This window comes from Eriocheir sinensis, chromosome 50, assembly GCF_024679095.1.
Source record: "Eriocheir sinensis breed Jianghai 21 chromosome 50, ASM2467909v1, whole genome shotgun sequence".
Lineage (NCBI taxonomy): Eukaryota > Metazoa > Arthropoda > Malacostraca > Decapoda > Varunidae > Eriocheir > Eriocheir sinensis.
This window is the reverse complement of record NC_066558.1, coordinates 2,494,663-2,511,675: the sequence shown is the minus strand read 5'-3', so window position 1 is coordinate 2,511,675 and position 17,013 is coordinate 2,494,663. Positions and strand designations below refer to the sequence as shown.

The window sequence follows — 17,013 nt, the reverse complement described above, 5'->3', positions numbered from 1 at the left end:
AACAACTGGAAACATGATAAAAAGTGCATTGGTTTGCCTCACACACCCTAACATTTCTGGCTATTGTGAGTGAGTGTGTTGGTTTAGGGTCACAAAATTGGGTGTGCAAGTAGTTAAATAGTTCATCTTAATCCCTTAAAAAGCCTAACACAATACGACAACTAGGAACATGAAAAAAAAAGTGAATTGGTTTGCCTCACACACCCTAACATTTCTGGCTATTGTGAGTGAGTGTGTTGGTTTAGGGCCACAAAATTTGGTGTGCAAGTAGTTAAATAGTTCATCTTCATCCCTTAAAATGACTAACATTATACGACAACTGGAAACATGAAAAAAAAAGTGAATTGGTTTGCCTCACACACCCTAACATTTCTGGCTATTGTGAGTGAGTGTGTTGGTTTAGGGTCACAAAATTTGGTGTGTAAGTAGTTAAATAGTTCATCTTCATCCCTTAAAAAGCCTAACATTATACGACAACTACAAACATGAAAAAAAGGTGGTGTTTGGCGAGGTTGTGAGTGGTGTGTGTGTGTTGCGTAGATCATTCCCTCGGTTAAAAGTCCTGTAGTGTTACGAATCCTTACCAGACAGCCGCAACCCATCGACAACCAAGTGTTACTGTGTTGCGAGTGTTGACGGAACGACTCAACACATGAATGCGAAGGATAATGACGGAGTGAAGTGTTGCGATGTGTAAGGGAGAGCGAGCAACACATTGGAATAGACTTGTGTTGAAGCTGTTATGAAATTTACAAAACCCGCAACACTAGGGAAAGCAAGCGAACATGTTATTTGTGTTGCATCGATACAAGAAAGCAACACATGGAAAAGAAGAAGGATTAGCCGTTTTTTGAGTGTTGCGAAGTGTTGAGGGGACTCGGAACACATTGAAAGGGAGGAAAAGAAGGCGATTGAGTTTTCCGAGGTGTTGACAAGAGGGAGACAAACATATAGAAGCCGATAGCAACACAAAGACTGGTTATTGAGAGCCAGAACACAGTGTTGCGGTTGTGTTGAGATTGTGTCTGTGATAAACTGTATATACTCTAAGGAAGGAAGGAAAGGAAAGGAAAAGAAGGAAGGAAGAAAGGAAGGAAAGGAAGGAAGGAAGGAAGAAAGGAAGGAAGGAAAGAAAGGAAGGTATGAAAGAAAGAAGGAAATAAAAGGAAAGGAAAGGAAATACAGAAAGAAATTAGGAAAAAAATATGATAGAGGAAGGAAAGGAAAAAAAGGAAGGAGAGAAAGTAGAACAGGAAGAAAGAAAAGAAAGAAAATTAACAAGAAAGAGAAATGGAAAAATATGATAAACAATAGGAATGAAAAATATAGAAAAAAAAACAAGAAAAAAGAAAAGAAGATTAAAAAAAAAAAAAAAAAATCAAATCAAAACAAAAAAACAAAACAAGCATTGACGGAGGTGTTACAAATCAGCGTCCAGGACCAAAACAAACGGACCAGACAGAAAGAGACAAACGGGAGTGTTGACGAGTGTTGCGTACAAGTGTTCCTCGCTGCGACAAATTTTTTTCTTTATTTTTTACGGCAAAGAAAACAGCTCAAGGGCACAAAGAAAGGAAACAATAATAAAATAAAAAGCCCGGTACTCGCTGTTTCTCGTCTCGCTCACAAAGAAAGGAAACAATAATAAATAAAAAATGCCCGATACTCGCTGTTTCTCGTCTCGCTTAGAAACACGGAAAACAAACTGGCTGACAAGTGAAGTGTTGCGACCTCTTCAAAAACAGTAGTAGTAGTAGTAGTAGTAGTAGGAGTTATTAGATTTCCGAGCATAATAGTGTTTTTTTATATTGTTGTTACGCTTTGTTCCTCCGGCAAATCATGTGTTCAGGAGTGAGTGAGCGCTCGATATCACTCCATTTATAGATTCATAGATCCCACGAATGAACGGCGTAACGAATGAAACGAAATGCCGTGAAACTTTAATTACGAAATGAAAACTCGCGAAACTTAGTCAATTACGAACCGAAAACTCGCGAAACTTAGTAGATTATGAAACGAAAACTCACGAAACTTAGTCGATTACGAAACGAAAACTCACGAAACTTAGTAGATTATGAAACGAAAACTCACGAAACTTAGTAGATTATGAAACGAAAACTCACGAAACTTAGTAGATTATGAAACGAAAACTCACGAAACTTAGTCAATTACGAAACGAAAACTCGCGAAACTTAGTTGATTACGAAACGAAAACTCACGAAACTCAACCAGCGCAAGGAAGGAAGCGTTGAGCCTGAAATATAAGTGAAACGAAGTGACCTTCCCGAAACTCATAAACGCTACGAAACGAAACTTCAAGGTGGCGGAGACGTTTCCATGAGCGACTCGAGTGTTTGAAAGAACATAAACGCAACGTATCACACAAGTTTCAACAATAGATTCGAGTGCTTAGAAAAAAAACTATAAACTGAAACGAAAAACAAAATCGATAGAAAGGAGATGAACGGAAGGAACAAAAACAAGGAAAAGAAAGAAACAAAGTCGGGAAAAAGGAAACATTAAAAAAAGAAAGAAAAAAAACTATAAATTCACCGTGTTGCACAAAGTTCCAATAAGCGACACGACTGACACGCGGCCCAAGGAAACGAACTTATGCCGACCTTACCACACAGACACTGGTGCGGAAGGGGAAAAAAAGAAAGAAAAAGAAAAAAAAAAAGACCGCCTCATACGATCCATTCGCCCGACAAGCTTCTTACGACATAATCAAAACGACGAGGGAGAGAAGAAGGTGTTTGTGTGCGTGTACGTGTGTTTGACAGGTGTGTGACGATATTTAACAAGTGTATAACATATGTGAATAACTATTGAATATGTATAAATTTGCATGTGTGGGGTAACAGATGTGTGATTGACGGGTGTGTGCGTGTGTGTGTATGTGTGTTTTCAAGCGTATAATCCGAGGAATAAATTTGCATGTGTGGATGAACTTGACAGATGTGTAAACGTGTGTGTGTGTGTGTGACTAGCAGGTGTGTGTGTATGTGTGTGTGTGTGTGTGTGTGTGACGATGCTAAACATGTGTATAATCTAACCTGTATAAACCGTATGTACGAATTACGACGTGTGTGCGTGACGGATGACGTGTGTGTGTGTGTGTGTGTGTGTAGCGTTGCGTGTATAAACCGTCTTCAGGCCAGCTGGGGGTTCGGCCGAGTCCCCCGCCGTTAAGCCAGGCAATAAGCAGCTGATATGCAAGTGATATATGCAATACGCCTCAGCCAAGGTCACTCTAGTATGGTGGAGTTGTCTTACGGCATTTCGCTCTTGTCTTATTGAGTGTTGTGTTTTGGTTATGGTTTCTCCCTCCTCCTCCTCCTCCTCCTCTTCTTCTTCTGGTCAACTGGTTACTTTGTTTTGTTCTTTCTTTATTCTATCTTCATGTCTTCCTCTTCTACTTTCTTCTTCTCTGTTTGTTCCTTCCTTTCCTGTCCTTCTTCTTTCCTCCTCCTCCTCCTCTTCTGGTCATCTGCGTACTTTGTTTTTTTTCCGCTTTTTCTTTATTCTTCTTTCATGTCTTCCTCTTCTTCCTCTGTATGTCCTTCTTCTTTCCTCCTCCTCCTCCTCCTCCTCCTCTTCTTCTGGTCATCTGCGTATTTTGGTTTTTTTTCCTCTTTTTCTTTATTCTTTCTTAATGTCTTGTTGTCTTCCTCTTCTTCTTCTTCCTCTTTCTCTCTGTGTTCCTTCACCTTCTATGCTTCTTCTTCCTTCCTCCTCCTCCTCTTCCTGTTTTGATCTCTTCTTCCTCCTCCTCCTCCTCCTTCTTCTTCCTATTCTTATGTTTCAGTTTCAGCTTCCTCCTCCTCCTCCTCTTGTCAAATGGTTACTTGTTTTTCCTCCTCCTCTTCTTCCTTTTATGTTATCGCCCTCTTCCTCTTTATCCTCTTCCTCCTCCTCCTCCTTCCTTCTCTCGTCAACTGTATTTTTTTTTTTTAATCTCTCCTTTGTGGTATTTTTTTTTGTCCTTCCTCTTGTCCGATCACCTTCTTCCTCTTCCTCCTCTTCGTACATTTTGATCTCCTCTTCCTCCTCCTCCTCCTCCTCCTCTTTGCTATATCTTCATCCTTTACACACCTTGTCATGTCACCCTCCTCCTCCTCCTCCTCCTCCTCCTCGCTATCTTCCCTTCCTTCAGTGTTAAAAAATGATGAAAAAAATGGTAATGAAATGTTGCTACAGTGTTTTCTTTTACCTGTTTATAAATATGTGAGTACGGTATTTTTTCAGCATTTTTTAACCGTGTACCAGTGACGGGGCAAATTTGTGGCTTTACCGTGTACCAGCGACAGGCTAAATTTGTGGCTTTACCGTGTACCAGTGGCGGCCAAATTTGTGGCTTTACCGTGTACCAGCGATGGGCCAAATTTGTGGCTTTACCATGTACCAGCGATGGGCCAAATTTGTGGCTTTACCGTGTACCAGCGACGGGCCAAATTTGTGGCTTTACCGTGTACCAGCAACGGGCCAGATTTGTGGCTTTACCGTGTACCAGCAACGGGCCAGATTTGTGGCTTTACCGTGTACCAGCGACGGGCCAGACTTGTGACCTGTCGCTGGTACACGGTAAAGCCACAAATTTGGCCCGTCGCTGGTACCGGGTTAACAGATCCACAATACAACTGTTTTTCTCTCCTTTTCTTCTGCGTTCCTTATTCCTTCACGACCCTCAACAAGTCCTTCATAAAACAAGTCTTCAAAAAGTCCTTTATTCTCAACATGCTGTACAGGGATGGTTTGCAGGACGCGACACAAAGCAAAGGAAAACTCAAACATAAAACCTACAAAAATAAAATCCTTTCACTAACGCCAAACAGCAAGGTGATGAGGCAGCCAGGTACCCAATCATCTCAGGTGTTTCCAGGTGACTCCCGGAATGTTCTTTACTTCCCTTCATCTCTATATCCTCTCTTTCTTTCCTCTTTTCTTTGTCTATCTTCTATTTTTCTTTATCTTCCACTTTTCCTTTCTTTCTTTCCTCCTACCCAAACTTTCTCCTTCCTTTCTTTCCTTCCTTCCCTCCAACCCAAACTTTCTTCTTCCTTTCTTTCCTCCTACCCAAACTTTCTCCTTCCTTTCTTCCTTCCTACCCAAACTTTCTTCTTTACTTTCTTCCTTCCTTCCCTCCTACCCAAACTTTCTTTCTTCCTTCCTTTCCTCCTACCCAAACTTTCTCCTTCCTTCCTTCCCTCCTACCCAAACTTTCTCCTTCCTTTCTTTCCTCCTACCCAAACTTTCTTCTTTCTTTTCTTTCCTTCTTTCCCTCCAACCCAAACTTTCTCCTTTTCTTTCCTCCTACCCAAACTTTCTCCTTCCTTTCCTTCCTCCTACCCAAACTTTCTTCTTTCCTTTCTTTCCTCCTACCCAAACTTTCTCCTTCTTTTCTTTCCTCCTACCCAAACTTTCTTCTTTCCTTTCCTTCCTTCTTTCCCTCCAACCCAAACTTTCTTCCTTTCTTTCTTTCCTCCTACCCAAACTTTCTCCTTCTTTCCTTCCCTCCTACCCAAACTTTCTCCTTCCTTCCTTCCCTCCTACCCAAACTTTCTCCTTCTTTCCTTTCCTCCTACCCAAACTTTCTCCTTCCTTTCTTCCTTCCTACCCAAACTTTCTTCTTTCTTTTCTTTCCTTCTTTCCCTCCAACCCAAACATTCTTCCTTCCTTCCTTCCGTTCTCCTCGGCTTCTTTCCTTAATGATACACCTGGCCACACCTCACTTAACAAGACAGGTGTGAGCGTGGACTGACAATACAAGTCTACAAGAAGTCCTTTATTCTCAACACACTGTACAAGGATGGTTTGCAGGACGCGACACAAAGCGAAGAAAAACTAAAATGGAAAACTTAAAAAAATAAAATCCTTTCCCTAACACCAAACAGCAAGGTACCCATCATCTCAGGTTCTTCCAGGTGACTCTGGGAATGCAACACACCTGGCCACACCTCCCTAACGAGACAGGTGTGTGCATGGACTGAAGTCTTTCTTTAAACCTAATTTGACTTCTACTTCCATGAGAAATCAGGTAACAATATTTTTTTTATCAATATCGTTATTTTAATACAGAGTTTGACATTAACTGATGTGGAAAAATAAGGTAAGCTTGATTTTTTGTATAATTTTGATTTTTAAAGCCTGATTTGACTTACCGCAATGAGAAGTTAGACGAAGTTATTCTTTTCTATAATTTCTGTGATTTTAAAACCAACTTTGATTTTTGCTTCATGAAAAATTAAGCAACAGAAATTTGTGGCATCATCAGATAATTCTTGAACATAGTCTGACTTAATTCACTGACAAATTAGACAACACTGTTTTTCTATGGTCAGTGACAAATTAGACAACATTGTTTTTCTATGGTCAGTGACAAATTAGACAACACTGTTTTTCTATGGTCACTGACAAATTAGACAACATTGTTTTTCTATGGTCACTGACAAATTAGACAACACTGTTTTTCTATGGTCACTGACAAATTAGACAACATTGTTTTTCTATGGTCACTGACAAATTAGACAACATTGTTTTTCTATGGTCACTGACAAATTAGACAACATTGTTTTTCTATGGTCACTGACAAATTAGACAACACTTTTTCTATGGTCACTGACAAATTAGACAACATTGTTTTTCTATGGTCACTGACAAATTAGACAACATTGTTTTTCTATGGTCACTGACAAATTAGACAACATTGTTTTTCTATGGTCACTGACAAATTAGACAACACTTTTTCTATGGTCACTGACAAATTAGACAACATTGTTTTTCTATGGTCACTGACAAATTAGACAACATTGTTTTTCTATGGTCACTGACAAATTAGACAACATTGTTTTTCTATGGTCACTGACAAATTAGACAACACTTTTTCTATGGTCACTGACAAATTAGACAACATTGTTTTTCTATGGTCACTGACAAATTAGACAACATTGTTTTTCTATGGTCACTGACAAATTAGACAACATTGTTTTTCTATGGTCACTGACAAATTAGACAACATTGTTTTTCTATGGTCACTGACAAATTAGACAACACTTTTTCTATGGTCACTGACAAATTAGACAACATTGTTTTTCTATGGTCACTGACAAATTAGACAACATTGTTTTTCTATGGTCACTGACAAATTAGACAACATTGTTTTTCTATGGTCACTGACAAATTAGACAACACTGTTTTTCTATGGTCACTGACAAATTAGACTTTATTTTTCTATGATCCAATAATTCTCTGAACCTAACTTGGCATTCCCCATAAATAACACATTAGGAAACATTCTGCTGGACATATTCTAGTGACTTGTAAAACCTAATTTGATTCTTTTTCCAAAACTAACATTATATTAAGCACATGAATTATATCAAACCAAATTTCCCTTCAACTCCAAACTCCCAACTCAGAAATAGCTGAATTCTTTGCATCATACGAGTCATTCCAAAAGCCTTAATCTGACGTTTGACATCGGACGAATAGCAGAGACTTCACATAACTATCACAGTCAAATACGAACTGGAAAAAGAAACAACGATAAAAATAATACCCTTAACACTAAATACGCCCTGTACGAGAAACACATGGGAAAGAAATTGTTGCATGTTGAATATATTACGAGTATTCTTTCTATCTGGTGAGTAACGATGGAACACAAATCTACGCAGCACTGGAATTCACGCAACGCAACTCGAGTCTTCGTAAGGAATGGAATCGAAGCTAAAAACTATAGACGGAAGTGTTGTAGAATTAACACCGACTAGGAACGATGAACTCAACGACACTGATGAATAATATAAGTGTGACGAACGTGGGAAATAGCGGAGTACGAACGGAACGACCGATGGAAACGGACACTTATATCGAGAGATGATACGTATGAAGTAAAATAAAGATTGTTGGTTATATGAGAGACAAGACTTTATTTTATTTTGTCTGGTTTAAATACGTTTTTTTTTTTGTTTTGTTTTTTTTGTTATTGATTTAAAGACACGAGTTCATGTTATTCTCTGTTGCCTTTTGTTTTCTTTTTCTTTTCTTTTCTTGTCTTTTTTTCTGTTGTTATTTTTCTCCTCTTCTTCTTTCTCTCCTTTCCTTCGTATCTTATTTTGTCTTTCTCTTTCCTTCTTTCTCTTCCTTCTTGTCATTTTTTCTTTTTCTTTTCCTTCTCATCTCATTTTCCCTTCCTCTTTCCTTCTTTCTCTTCCTTCTTGTCATTTTTTCCTTCTTTCTTTTCCTTCTCATCTCATTTTGTCTCTTCCTTTCCTTCCTTTTCCTTGTCATCTCATTTTGTCTCTTCCTCTCCTTCCTTTTCCTTGTCATCTCATTTTGTCTCCTCCTTTCCTTCCTTTTCCTTGTCATCTCATTTTGTCTTTTCCTCTTTCCTTCTTTCCTCTCCTTCTTGTCATCTTTCCTTCTTCCTTTCTTTCCCTTCTCACCTTCTCCATCACTCCCTCGTCCTTCATTTCAAGACACAAGTTAATATTTTCCTTCTGTCATGTCATCGGTTGACGTCACTGGTTTAAGAATACAATAACACAGGCTTATGTAACACTGGTTCATACGTAACACTATAGCAACACTGGCCTTGGGGATATGCGAAACACAGTAGTAGTAGTAGTAGTAGTAGTGTTCCGCCTACTCAATCATCATCATCATCTGCTAGTTATCCTTGCAACACACACACACACACAGAAACAGACGCAACACATACCCAGCAACACAAACGTGAGAAAAACTTATATGTCTTCCTCCTCTAAAAATAAGAATAAATAAAACACGAACAAAGGAAACAAACTTACTAAAAAACACACACACACACACACACACACACACACTTTTATGTGAAACGAAAGCACAAAACACACACACACACTAGAACCTCACATACACACACTCTAGAACCTCACACACACACACACACTCTTTTATGTGAAACGAAAGCACAAAAACACACACACACACACATATTGTCATCCCTAAACACACACACACACACACACACTACAGCCTCACTCCGCCCCCACTACTCAAAATCTCTACCGCAGTCTCAACCCTCCGCCCCAGCATCGCCGAATTGGTATCCTCGCTGTTTTTCTTCCCCTTAATGAACTTGAGAATGAAGATACGCAAGCTCTGGCGGAGGACCTTAAGTTTCGGCGAGGCGGAGAGCACCGAGAATGTCCGCTCCACCGTCTCCGTTCCTGCCGGGTGGAGGAGGAGAGAGATGACGACCTGGCGGATTAAACTGATCATCCGCTTGTCGGCATCCATGAAATTGACGTTCTTGAAGACAGTGAGGCTGAGGCTGGTCTCCGCGATGAGGTGCGTCACAAACTTGGCAATATTCCCAACCTCCCGCACCTTCATGTCCTCCAACTCCTCGAACTTGTCAAAGAGGGCGAACTGGATTAAGCGGACGAACTTCTTGTCGAACTTGCACATGCGGTCGGCGAGGTAGCTGAAGAAGGGATTGAACACCTTACCCTTCTGGCAGCAAAGGAGGATCACGCTGAAGATCTCGCGTTCCTGCTGCTGGGGAAGGCTCAGATGGAGGAGCTTCTCAAAGGCGTCCAAATAGTCCTCGGAGCCTTCGGTTAAGATGTAGAGGATATTAACTCGAGGCGGACGCGACAGCTGCAGTTTCGTGGCTTTCCGCATAAACGCATCGCTGTATTTTGCATCCAACTCCGCACTTTTTTCCTTCCTTCCGTCGACGCTCTTCTCGCTCCGTGGTGCCTCGTCAATAAGCCCGCCGGACCACGCTGAGCCTACCACCCACCATCGCCCACACTCCCGCGCCTTGACCATATCCTCGAGGCTCACGTTCAGTGCCGACGGTTGCCTCCCCTTCTTCACCAGGCCTCGGAGAACTTGCCGTAGATGGTCCATGTGCGTCGGGTCGTAATTCGGCAGTTTACTCACGTTGTTGTTTCTCACGGCTTGAATTGTCTCCAGCATGAAGGTCACACGCGAGTACTCCGTTCCCTCGTCGCCATCCGTACTCCGACCTCCTATTTTCTTCCGCTCCTCGCTCTCCTTCGTCGTCTTCTCGCGTACGTCGGCCGCCTTCGTCTGTATGAGGGTGATGAGGGCTTTGAGGGCGAGCGGGTCGTCCTTCCGTAAGTTGAACCCGATGCTGCGTAGGACCTGGAGAATGAGCTCGACCTGGGGGTTACGAGAGTGTGGTTAGGGTAGTGGTAGTAGTAGTAGTAGTAGTAGTAGTAGTAGTAGTAGTAGTAGTAGTAGGAGGAGGAGGAGAAAGAAGAAAAAGAAAGAGTAATACTTTTAAAAGAAGACAGAGGAGGAGAAGAAAAAGGACAAGGAGGAGGAAGAAAAAGAAAATTAGTAGAAAAAAAAGAAAAAAAGGAGGAGGAGGAGAAGAAGAAGAAAGAGAAGAAGAAGAAGAAAGAAAAAACAAGGAGAAAAGAGAAAGAAAGGAGGAGGACGAGGAGAAAAAGAAGAAAGAAAAAAAGGAAAAAAAGAAAGAAAAGAAGAAAGAGAAGAAGTAAGAGAAAAGAAGAAGGAATAAAAGAGAAAGAAAAGGAGAAGAAAGACTCGTAGATGACATAACATTTACACAAACACACACACACACACACGCACACACACACGCACCTCTTTCTCCGAGAAGCCCTGCGCCAGACGATGGAGGATGTCGTAGATTAGCCTCGCCTCGACCACCCTGAACGCGTAGAGGTGACAGACGAAGAGGGTGAGGTTGTCCAGCTCCTTACAGCCCGCCCCTTCCTCGGAGTCTCGGTCAAGGTTGTCCACTCCATCATGCCAGCGCAAGACAAATTCGTTAAGGATGTGAGCGCCGATCTGAGGGTGTGAGAGGTAAGGGGTTGTTATGGTAGGTTAAGTTAAGGGTGGTAGTGGTAGTAGTGGTAGTAGTAGTAGTAGTAGTAGGAGGAGGAGGAGGAGGAGGAAGGAAGCAATGACCCCTCTTTCAGTCACCTCTTAGGATTCTTTTTAGGAGCAGCGAGTAGCGGGCTTTTTTTTATTATTGTTTCCTTTTTTTGTGCCCTTGAGCTGTTCTCCTTTGTTGTGAAAAATAAATAAATAAAGGGAGAAAGAAGCATAAGAACGAGAACGGAGGAGGAGTAGAAGGAGAAACAAGAAGAAATAGAAATAGAAAGAGGATTGACAGTTAAAAGGGAGGAATTAGGGAGAGAGAAGAAAGGAAGGAATGGGAAAGAAAGAAAGAAGGAAGGAAGGAGCACGGGAAAGAAGGAAAACACGGCAAAAAATAAAAAAAAATAAACAGGGACTAATTCAGATAACAATAATACTGAAGATGAAAATAGTAACTAACTATATAACACAACGCTACCTAACTAACCCTATACAACACACACACACACACACACACACAAAAGAAAGAAGGAAGGAAGGAGTGAGGGACAACGAAACCACGCCAAAAAACAAAAAATAAACAGGGGGTAATTTAGTTGACATCAGTAATAATATTGAAGATAATAATAATAACTATATAACACAAGACTTAACTAACCCTATACAAAACAACACACACACACACGCAAGAAAGAAGGAAGGAAGGCTTGGCAAAAACAACAAAGAAACGGACTAATTCAGATAACATTGGTAATAACATTGAAGATGATAACAATAACTAACTATATAACACAAGACTTAACTAACCCTATACAAAACTACACACACACGCACTCACCTCATTCCCCACATTCGCCGAGAGGAGCGCGACAAGCAAAGCCAACTCCTGCGTCAGCCTCTCAGGGGTCAGTGTCGGGCCAACCACCGCCTCCATAAGCAGGGCCGTCAACATGTCATTTACGTCATTCCGGGCGTGTTTAGCGTACATCCCCTCGATCTCCGACGCAATTCCCCCCATGTTGCTCTCGGCCAGGCGGTTGATGAGGCCCTTGAGCGATCGTTTGACGGCTGCGAGTTGTTGGCGTTTCTCCGCGGACTGGTTCAGCGCGGAGAGCTTGCGTAGCGCCGGGGGTACGTAGCGAGCGCCGTCGGGTTGGTTTCCGGAGCTTGTGTTGGGTTTGTTTTGTGTTACGATGTTGCCGTGTCGGTCGCGTAGCCTCCCGTAAATGTCCTCAGTTAAGATGTCGTCATCCGAGCTGATGTTGTCTTCCTTGTTGTTTTCGTTTTTCTTCTTTTGATTTGGTTTCGATATTCTCTTTTCTTCTAAGTCACTTTCATTAGACACTTCTTCCTCTTCTCCTTCTTCTTCTTCCATATCTCCCTCCTCCTCCTCCTCTTCTTCCTCTTCTTCAATATCACCATCCTCCTCCTCCTCCTCCTCCTCATCTTCAATATCCTCCTCCTCTTCTCCTTCAGCTTCCTCCCCCTCCTCCTCCTCTCCTTCTTCCTCCGCCTCTTCTTCCTCCTCTTCCTCAGAATTGGATATCTCAGGAAGAGCGATCAACTTCTTCCGACCAGCATCTTTTTTTTCCGCTCCCTTTTCTTCCTTTTTCTTCGTTAGTTTGTCCGAGGGAGCTGCATTTTCTTTGAGTTCTGTCTTCTTTGTCTTCTCTTCTACTTTGTCTTCTTTTTCTTCCTCTTCCTCCTCCTCCTCTTCCTTCTTCTTCTTTTTCTTTGTTTTCTTTTGAAGTTTTTTGTCATCTACCTCGGAATTTTCTTCACTGCTTCCATCTTCAGTTTTCTTCTTTTTCTTCTTTGTCTTCATCTGTTCACCACCATCGTTATCTTCCAAGGAATCATCTTCGTTGTTTTCCTCCTCCATTTTCTTCTTTTTCTTCACCTGTCGGACGCCATCGTCATCTCCGGGGGAATTTTCTTCACTATCCTCCTTCTCCAACTTCCTCTTTTCCGCCTTCTTCTTCTTCTCCTCGACGGGTGAACTATCATCATCTTCCATCGTCAACACACTGGCCGAGTTTTTGTCTTCCTCCTTCTTCTTTTTCTTCTTGTTTTTGGTGATTGTTACTTCTTCACTATCTACGGTTGAGGTGTCGTCGATTACCCCGTCTTCTACTCCCTTCTTCTTCTTTGTCTTCTTTGTCTTGGCTGGCGGCAGATCTTCGCTGTTGACTGTAGATTCATCATCGTCGTTTACACTCATTTTCTTCGCCTTTTTCTTCTTCTTTTTGATGGTGGACGTCTGTGAGGCATCGTCGTCCATCATAGAATCACCCGTGGCATCATCTAATTCCCTTACCATTTTCTTTTGGGGTTTGGTTTCTGCATCATCGTCCGTTTTCTCTTCCTTCTTCGTTTCGGTGGCTTCGGAAACACCATCTTCATCTCCCGTCATCTTCTTTCCCTTCATCTTCCTTTTGGCGATGATTTCCAAAATACCATCCATCGTGGCATCACTATCATCATTGGGGTCCTTCTTCACCATCTTCTTCTTCTTCATCTTCGCCTTCAGAAGTGTTAAGACATCTACACTATCCGTTGTTGAGATATCCGCATCATCTTCATACTCCTTCTTCATCAAATCCACCACGGAGACGATGACGGGACTCTCCGTTCCATCTTCATCTCCCATCGCTCTCTTCTCGCTCGCCTCTGCATCATCGTCACCTTCGTCGTCTATCTTCATTTTCTTAACCCTCATTTTTGCGTCGTTTCCTTCTTCTTCTTGTTGTTTTTCCGGGCTTGACTCACTTTCTATGACCAGTTTTCGCTTCTTGGCATTCGGTTTCTTCCCCTTCGTCTTCAGTTTCATTCCCCTCATCGTTTTATCCGCCTCGTCGCCACTATCCTCATCCGACGTCGTTTCAATGCAGACTGTTTCATTCCTTTTGCTTATTTTTTCCTGATGTTTATTCTTCCAGCCTCGCGCCGAGAAGAAAAACTCCTTGTCATCACCATCTTCACCCTCGTCGTCACTCTCACCCCCATCTTCCTTCTCCTCACCCTCTTCATCAGTCTCCATCACGATCCTTCTTCTCTTTTTTCGTTTTTCCGGCGTCGGCGAATCGCTCAACTCATCCGGCAACTCATCACTCGCATCGTCGTCATATTCCACCGTCCCGTCATCGATAACGAAGCCCTCCAAGTCCTCATCATCGTCGCTGTTGCTGGAATAGCGGTCGATGTCGTTTTCCATTCCGTTCTTCAGGATCTCTGGTTTGCTGTACCCCGATCCGCCCTCGAAGGCATACTCCTCCTCCTTGCGGATATCATGGACTAACTCCCCGTCGTCGTCACTCTCCTCATCTGCCTCGCTATCCTCCATCGCCTCCAGGTCAAAGAATCCGCCCTCGTTCTCTTCCTCGGCTGATCCGGTGTCATTTCCATCATCGTCTTCTGGTTCCGAGTTAATTGCCTTATCGTTCCCATCTTCTTCTTCTTCGTCTAACTCTCCCTCGTCTTTCTCATCTTCGTCCTCTGCCTCCAAGTCATAGTACCCGTCTACATCCTCCTCCTCCTCTTCTTCCTCTTCCTCAGCATCATCATCACTGAATTTACTTATGTTATACCCATCTTCTTCCTCCTCCTCCCCTTCTTCACTGAATCGTCCATTATTGAGCACATCTTCCTCTTCCTCACCACCATCATCATCACTGCTAAACTTACCCTCAACACCATCATCTTTTTTCTGTTTGGGTGTGATTCTAGGTTTTTCTTTCTTCCTCTTTTCACCTTCATCTTCGCCATCATCGTCACTGAATTTGCTGTCATTGAACACGTCATCATCATCACTGCTGAACTTGCTCTCATCACCTTCCTCGTCCTCACTACCATTTTCTTTTTTGGGTGCGATACTAGATTTTCCTTCTTCACAATCATCCACAAACATGTCACCTTCTTCTTCATACTCATAGTCCTCATATTCACCATCTTCATCTTCACTCACATTCTCCGTGTGCTGGAGGTTGAAGTCACTTGCTCGGAACTCATTTTCAGGGTCAAAGTTCCCAGCCGTCATTTTCTTCATTTTCTTCTTTCCTTTGTCGTCTTTTTCCTGCATTTTCACCTTTTTCTTTTTTCTTTTGTCTTCTTCATTTTCTTGTATGGTCACTTTCTTTTTCTTTTTAACTTTTTCTTCACTTTTCTTCTCCTTCTCTTCTTCCTCCTCCTCTATATCAACCTTCTTCTTCCCTTTATTTTCCTTTTCTTCCTCTATTGTCACCTTCTCTTCCTCTTCTTCCTCCTCTATATCCACCTTCTTCTTCCCTTTATCTTCATTCCCCTCCTCTGTTTTCATCTTCTTTTTCTTCTTCACCGTTTTCTGGCCGAGAGCAGCTGCCATATCTCTCTCAAACTCCTCATCGCTGCCATCTTCGCCCTTCTCATCCCCCTCATCGTTCTTGTACCCATCGGCGTGGCTCATCGTCCCTTCCTCTATGTCCCGCAGAAGACCCCCAAAGTCGTCGGCGAAGATGGGCGCCACCTTCTTCTTCTGCGGCTTGCTCATCCTCATCAGTCTTGCCAGCTTGTTGATCTCCTTCGTGTCGAGTTTCTGTTCGTTCCGCAGCCGTTTCAGTTTCTGCTTGTCCTTGATTAGGTTCGCTGCTTCCTCGGTTTCTTCCTCTGCGATTCCCGGCGGCTTGGAATTACTGGTTGAGGCGCCGATTCCCGATTCCCGGTTGACGAATTCCTGTAAGCGTGCCATTCGTTCAGATTTTGAAGCTTCCGAGGGCTTGAATCCGTCTTGTTCCTCCTCTTCTTCCTTCTCACTCTCCCAGCTGTCACTCTTCTCTTCTGCCTTCTCAGTCTTCTTTACCCTCGTCTTCACCTTTTCCACCCCCCTCCGTTGTTCCGTGTCGCTCTTCTCAGGTGATTTATTCATTTTCTTCGCCTTCATCTTCGCTTTCTCTGCCTCGACCAACTCCTGCAGCCGTTTAATTCTCATCTGTGGTTGTTCTACGTCGCTGTCCTTCTCACTCTCCCAGCTGTCACTCTTCTCTGCCGCGCTGTCACTCTTCTTTATCCTCATCTTCACCTTCTCCGCCGCCACCATGGCCTGTAACTTCCTTATTTTGCTCCGCGTTTGATCTTTCTCACTCTTCATTTTCGCCTTCTCCGCCTCCATCAATGCCTGTAGCTTCCTTATCTTACTCTCTGGTTGTTCAATGTCGCTTTTTCCTGGTGTTATATTTGTTTTCCTTGCTTTCCCTGCCTCCATTAACCCCCCCAGCTTCATTATCTTACTAATTTCTGTGTCTCCGGGGTCCTTGTTGTCTCCTCTACGCCGGGCCGCGAAGGAAGCCCTGTTCATCTTTTTCATCTCTCTCTTCTGTTTTCTGAGTTGTTTCCGGTTGCGTATTCCCGTCTTGAAGCCCAGAGCCCCGCCCGTTCTTTTGGGGGTGGTTTTGTGCTTGCTGTACCGCATCTTGACGGTTTAAAAGGGAAAAATAAGGAAGGTTTTGCAGCCTCCCAGGGCGCGGCAACGTGGGTTTGTTGACAGGGCGACGAGCCTAAATTATCCTCCCTCCTCACCTATGCATATAATTATCCTGCTTATTAAGAGTTCGTATATGTGTAACCGATTAATGTTTCTCTTGTTAGATTTATGAGTGGAATCGTTTTTGGTTTTTGGGTTTGTTAATACCGTGACGAGCCTAAATTATCCTCCCTCGTCACCTACGCATATAAGTATCTTGCTTGTTACAAGAGTTCGTATATGTGTAACCGATTAATATTGCTTTTTTTAATTTATGGGTAGAATCTGTTTTGGCTTTTGAGTTATAAACATGGCAAAAGATACAAAATTAACTTAACAACCAATCCGCGGGCCGGTCCGTGAGTGAATTAAGTGTGTGTTGTTTCCACTACAAGCCAAGTTTTAGGTCAACATTTTCTTAGAGTACACAATAAAAAGGTAGAAATTGAATAGATTTATCAGAACTAATGACTAATAAATGGGTTATCTGCCGTAAGTGGTTGAAGGATGGTTGACTCACTGATGGATTGGTTGATTAATAGTTAGTCGATCAACCATCCTTCAACCACTTACGGTAGACCACCCATTTTTTTTAGTCACTTGATGAATCTATTGAATTTCTACCTTTTTATTCTGTACTATAGAAATGTTTG

The 17,013-nt window shown here is 42.5% G+C and overlaps 2 protein-coding genes across 4 annotated transcripts in view; one reads left to right on the top strand and one right to left on the bottom strand.

Moving 5' to 3' along the window:
- LOC126982217 (SH3 and multiple ankyrin repeat domains protein 1-like) overlaps positions 1–1,238 on the top strand; it is an 11,637-nt gene extending 10,399 nt beyond the window's left edge. For both annotated transcript variants that reach the window (XM_050834119.1, XM_050834118.1), the window contains one exon: positions 1–1,238. This exon is cut by the window's left edge and continues 1,192 nt beyond it. The gene's annotated coding sequence lies outside the window, so the exon portion shown is untranslated.
- Positions 1,239–5,772: 4,534 nt separating this feature from the next.
- LOC126982216 (titin homolog) lies at positions 5,773–16,378 on the bottom strand. 2 transcript variants are annotated; one of them, XM_050834116.1, is made up of 4 exons: positions 11,705–16,378; positions 10,627–10,833; positions 7,104–10,176; positions 5,773–6,220 (listed from the first exon to the last, which is right to left on the bottom strand). In XM_050834116.1, the coding sequence occupies exons 1-3, from the start codon at positions 16,307–16,309 to the stop codon at positions 9,013–9,015; spliced, it is 5,976 nt and encodes a 1,991-aa protein (XP_050690073.1). In that variant the 5' UTR covers positions 16,310–16,378; the 3' UTR covers positions 5,773–6,220; positions 7,104–9,012. The 2 variants fall into 2 exon arrangements, with proteins under 2 accessions (XP_050690073.1, XP_050690074.1); XM_050834117.1 differs by having other exon boundaries at positions 7,139–10,176.
- Positions 16,379–17,013: the final 635 nt, after the last annotated feature.

Bases quoted from the DNA above. Each gene is read 5' to 3' on its own strand.
- LOC126982216 (XM_050834116.1), bottom strand. From the start codon at position 16,309: ATGCGGTACAGCAAGCACAAAACCACCCCCAAAAGAACGGGCGGGGCT. The intron at 10,834-11,704 runs GTGAGTGCGTGT...TCACACCCTCAG, and splicing joins CGGCGAATGTGGGGAATGAG to ATCGGCGCTCACATCCTTAA. The intron at 10,177-10,626 runs GTGCGTGTGTGT...CGTAACCCCCAG, and splicing joins AGGGCTTCTCGGAGAAAGAG to GTCGAGCTCATTCTCCAGGT.